Source organism: Phalangium opilio, unplaced genomic scaffold, assembly GCF_054372755.1.
Source record: "Phalangium opilio isolate 3A_F unplaced genomic scaffold, DU_Popi_V2 ptg000113l_1, whole genome shotgun sequence".
Taxonomy (NCBI): Eukaryota; Metazoa; Arthropoda; class Arachnida; order Opiliones; family Phalangiidae; genus Phalangium; species Phalangium opilio.
This window is the reverse complement of record NW_028324209.1, coordinates 8,078,777-8,083,295: the sequence shown is the minus strand read 5'-3', so window position 1 is coordinate 8,083,295 and position 4,519 is coordinate 8,078,777. Positions and strand designations below refer to the sequence as shown.

The window sequence follows — 4,519 nt, the reverse complement described above, 5'->3', positions numbered from 1 at the left end:
AACTGGGGTTTTTTTTTTTAAATTGGAAAACACTTTCGTTTGTTTAAGTTAAAGTATTACGATTCATAAGCCTATTATACCCTTCGTAAGTTTGGGTCAATAGGAAATTGCTACGAACAGGGATTCTAGATTTTAAAGGGGCTAACCGGCGCTGTTGGGGTGAAGTCCGCCCTTAGTTCAGGGGGAAAACACCCAGCTCTTTGGCCATAAGGAATGGCGCCACCGTCGCGGTGGGCGGGTAAGCAATATGCTAACCAACAGTTTGACCCCCCCCCCCTTCACCCCAACAGCTCCGGCCAGTCCCTTTAAAAGGGATGAGAAAGGAGAGGAAAATGGTGAAACGTTATAGGCGTGTCATGCGCAGAGGGTTCCATCTGACGTTTTATTTATGGCACCTTTCAAGGTCAAATAATAAATATCGTTCTGCGGGTTCATGGTACAACTCAGTTTGTGGTTCCATGAAAAAAATAATTTTCGTTACACTCAAGGGGTGACTAAGACCCCCATGGTAGCCCCATACTTAAGTTAAATACGATATAATAAGACACTTATTGTAGACCTATACTTAAGTAAAAAGATACTTGGTTTAAAAAAATACACCATAAACATTTTTAAATAATTTTAATGAGCATAATTCATCATGCATTGTGAACTGATACAATATTCTTATATAAAAATATTTTTAATTTGCTATTAATTTCTTAAGGCTTCCAGGCAGGCGAATTTAGTGAAAACGTTCTGAAAATGATAAGGAAAGGAATTTTAAAACAATGAAGCAGCCTAATAAATGAACGTCATATACTTTTTCCTCATCAGCCATTGTGTGACTGATAATTTGCCATTTGCTTTTAATTAAAGTCAAGTGCAACTTCAAGGCAGAATTCTCAGGATTGAGATAATTATCCACGATTTTGTGAATCAAATCACCCAGAATCCGAGAAAGAAGTCTTAGTGGAACCTTTTTAAGAATTTTTGTAAGTACCTAGCCAATATATTCACTTGAAAAACCCCCAACATTCTAATACTCAACTCTTTGAGACGGTTTAACGTCATTTCCAACAAAGATTTCTATTAGAGATATGATAGAATGTAAAAAATTACATTCCATTTTTGGACTTATGTTACTTTCGTCAAGTATGGCGACCAATTCCCCAATCTAGAAAGTGTAAAAAATGTTTCACTTTCATTCTCCCTTTAAAAGTTTATAATTTATATCTATTTCGTACAGTTTCGTCTCTTTTAAGTTGGTAATTGGGAATATTTAGAAGGCGTTTCAAAATCCCCATGCAAATTATTCTTTGCAATTCTCTGCATTTTCCAAATGCGGGTAATCCCCTAACCATACATAAAGCGTCGTCGTGTTTATCACAAATTTCTATTACCCTCTTTGATAAATCTATGACCTGAAATTATAACACTAATAAATCTAAACAATGATCTTGATTAGAAACCTCAACACTATACGTACGTAACTTCCAAAAAATACCTCTGGGGTAAAATTAATAGCATTTTCTATACATTTTTGAATTTTGCTTCTCAAATTCAACTTTCTAACGTTAGGGTCCATTGAAATCCATATTAATAATACCAAAGTATCAACCAACTGCTGGCTTTCATTGATAAAGAAGCTCAAAATATCCAACATCGCGCTAAAGTTACGAATAGGGAGTTTCAAATTATGACGTTGGTTTGAGACTTCCATTTGATAAGATGGCAAGATTTCAACTATCTCTTCATAAGCATTAGTTTCAGCACTGAGGCGTTCAGATATAGTTTCAAATTCAGTTTTAAATAGGCAGTTATTATCGACATCAGTTAAACCTAAATATTTTGAATTGGAGGGCCAAAAAATGGGGATTAATATTCCTCAACTTAAGGAATGTAATTTACCAAAGTTGATTAAAGTTTCCAGGACAAGATCGTAACTTGGTTTCCACATTATTGGTAATTCCATCCTGGCCAGTTTGAAAAACTCCACAGTTTTCGTTACTATTTGATAATCTGGATGGCAGCAAGCTACTTTCCATAAAAACAACATGAACTCTTCAGATTTTTCACTCGAAAGACTAGTGAAAAGGTCTTCAATTCCAGATTCAAGGAGCATAGATGAAAAGAGATCGGTGCACGTTAACTTCTCAAATATCTTTTCAACCTCATTTTGTGGCTGGTCAAAAATAAGCCGCTTCAAATACGGAAGATGTTTGTAATTGTAATATCTAAACGTTTTTGTCGGGTCAAAAACGGCAAAACCAAGTGCTGGTTCCGAAATGCGATCAACATAAACTTGACCTCCATCTTCATCCACAAATTCTTGAAAATCCTGTTCAATTTTATTATGAATGGTAGGTACAAATACTCTTTCTTCGACTTCCTTCACTTTTTCCTCCAAAGCTTTATTGGCTTTAAGGACGTTCATAGTTTGTTCGTATGTTGTTCTAGGAGATGGAGTACTATCAACTTTTTCAGAATCAAAAATTGGAAGAGGTTCCTCTAAATTTGAATCATCATCGACACTACTCTTTCCATCTAAATCTTCATCCTTAATTTGAGAAAGTTTTTCAAGAACCAGAGGCTTGTTGGCCGGAATTTCTTCTTCACTTAGCTGCTCTCCAGTTATTAAAGGTTGCAAACCAAACTCTTCCTCAACTTCTTCATCGTGTAAAGTTAAAGTGGGTGTTAAAGTTTTGACGTATTCTTTATCTAACTGCGAAAATGGATCAGTGTTGATGGACAATTCATTTTTTCCTGATACAGAGGAGTTTATAGTGCTTGTAATAGACGTATTAGTCACTTCCGCGCTATCATAGGATAGACTTGTTTGATGGTCAATTTCAGTTTGGGCTGTTGTGTCTGAATTGGGTTTGTTTGGTGATAGAGCTTCCTCAATGTCCGCGAGTGTAATACATGGAATGTCATCATCTTGTTCCTCTTCACTTTCTTCCTCTTTTTCATCCTCATCTTCATCTGTCTCTGAATGCTCGGGAGTATTAATTTCCTCCTGGAAACCTTTCTCTTTGTCTTGTGATTTACAACTTTCTTGTTCCTCAACTATGTTGTCAGATTCTTCAAGATCAGAAGCAACTTTAGCTTCAAGATGTTCAACTTCATCAGGAATTTTATTTTCTAGTTCTTCATTTGCTTCTCTTTCTTCAACAGAAGAGACCACTTCCTCGCATTCCGTATCTTTTAAGGATTCTTCTTCACAGACCTCGTCCTCTCCTTCATAATTACCATTATCCTCAATATAAGCTTCTCCCGTTTCTTCATTGTAAAAATAGAGGTCTCCATTCTCATCATAGAAGTAGGCTCTTCCATTTTCGTCATAATCATACTCGTAATATTCATCTTCTCCATAGACTTCCGCTTCAACATTCTGATCAGTTTCCTGAACTTTTTGGCCATCTTCTACGATGTTTTGTTCAGCAACACATTCATTTGGATTTTGGGTTGTTTCTGTGTAATTTATTTCCTCCTCAACATTTTCAGCTGGTTCTTGGACTTTTTCTTCGGTCTCAATCTGATTGTTTTCCGTGTCTTCTCCAAAACACTCGTCTAATACTTCATAGTCATCTAAGTTGATAGAACTATCAGTTTTTCCCTTTTCTGGAGAACTTTCACTGATCTCATTTTTCTCATTTGAAGTTACGATGATTCCATCATCATCTGCACGACTTATTTCATGTTCGTCAAATTTTTTGTTTATGTCAACTTCGACAACTTCAACTTGGCTATTAGCTAGGTATAAATCCTCTAAATCATTATTTGCCTTGCGTTTCTCTACCACTCTCTTCTCAGGTTCAATAATTGTCTCTTGTTTTGTATTTTTTTGACTAGTTTTGGGAGTAACGGGCGTCTCAACCACATTTAAATGTTGTTGAAGGAATTTAACAAAATTTGATCCTTCTAACGCTTCTCCGTTTGATAATTCTTCAGGAGGTACAAAAACTGTATGTCTTCGAACCATTTCAACTAGATTTGTTAAGGAGGATGGTTTTAATACTCTTGAACTTGATTTATCTAATGATGAATGGTTCCGATGAATTTTTGAATGACTATTTTCGTCTGAAAAACAGGGCTTGTAATTACTTTAGCCAGAAAAAAAAAATTATGTACAAAACTTACTAAAGCCAAAACGTAAATAAACGGTAAACAGTAAACACTTACTTAGCACAGCACTAAACAACAACAGAAAAGATATTGTCGCCAAGGCCTAACGACAACACAACAGAAACAGAAACGATATTGTCGCCAAGGCCTAACGACAACTTACTAATTTTTCGTTTGCGAGAGCTGGTTTCTTTATTCTTATATGATTTTGACATATTCACCGAGTTGTTTCGATTAGATTACTATCAGAAACTTATTTTAATTAACTAATTAGTTAGTATTTTGGATCTTGAACGCCGCGCCGACCAATCGTTCTTGGTTTCCACCAATCATATTGTTCGTTGATCACATACAAACAACAACCAATAGAACAAGTGCTTAGATATGGCGGGTTTATTTGAAAAAAGTGAGC

General features: G+C 35.7%; 1 protein-coding gene across 3 annotated transcripts; it reads right to left on the bottom strand.

Annotated features, from left to right (window-relative positions):
• Window positions 1-604: 604 nt before the first annotated feature.
• Window positions 605-4,449, bottom strand: LOC149623737 (uncharacterized). 3 transcript variants are annotated; one of them, XM_089852931.1, is made up of 7 exons: window positions 4,271-4,449; window positions 1,891-4,062; window positions 1,469-1,821; window positions 1,227-1,403; window positions 1,031-1,156; window positions 803-958; window positions 605-738 (listed from the first exon to the last, which is right to left on the bottom strand). In XM_089852931.1, the coding sequence occupies exons 1-7, from the start codon at window positions 4,320-4,322 to the stop codon at window positions 694-696; spliced, it is 3,081 nt and encodes a 1,026-aa protein (XP_089709057.1). In that variant the 5' UTR covers window positions 4,323-4,449; the 3' UTR covers window positions 605-693. The 3 variants fall into 3 exon arrangements, with proteins under 3 accessions (XP_089709057.1, XP_089709059.1, XP_089709058.1); XM_089852933.1 differs by having other exon boundaries at window positions 4,123-4,423; XM_089852932.1 differs by having other exon boundaries at window positions 4,165-4,423.
• Window positions 4,450-4,519: the final 70 nt, after the last annotated feature.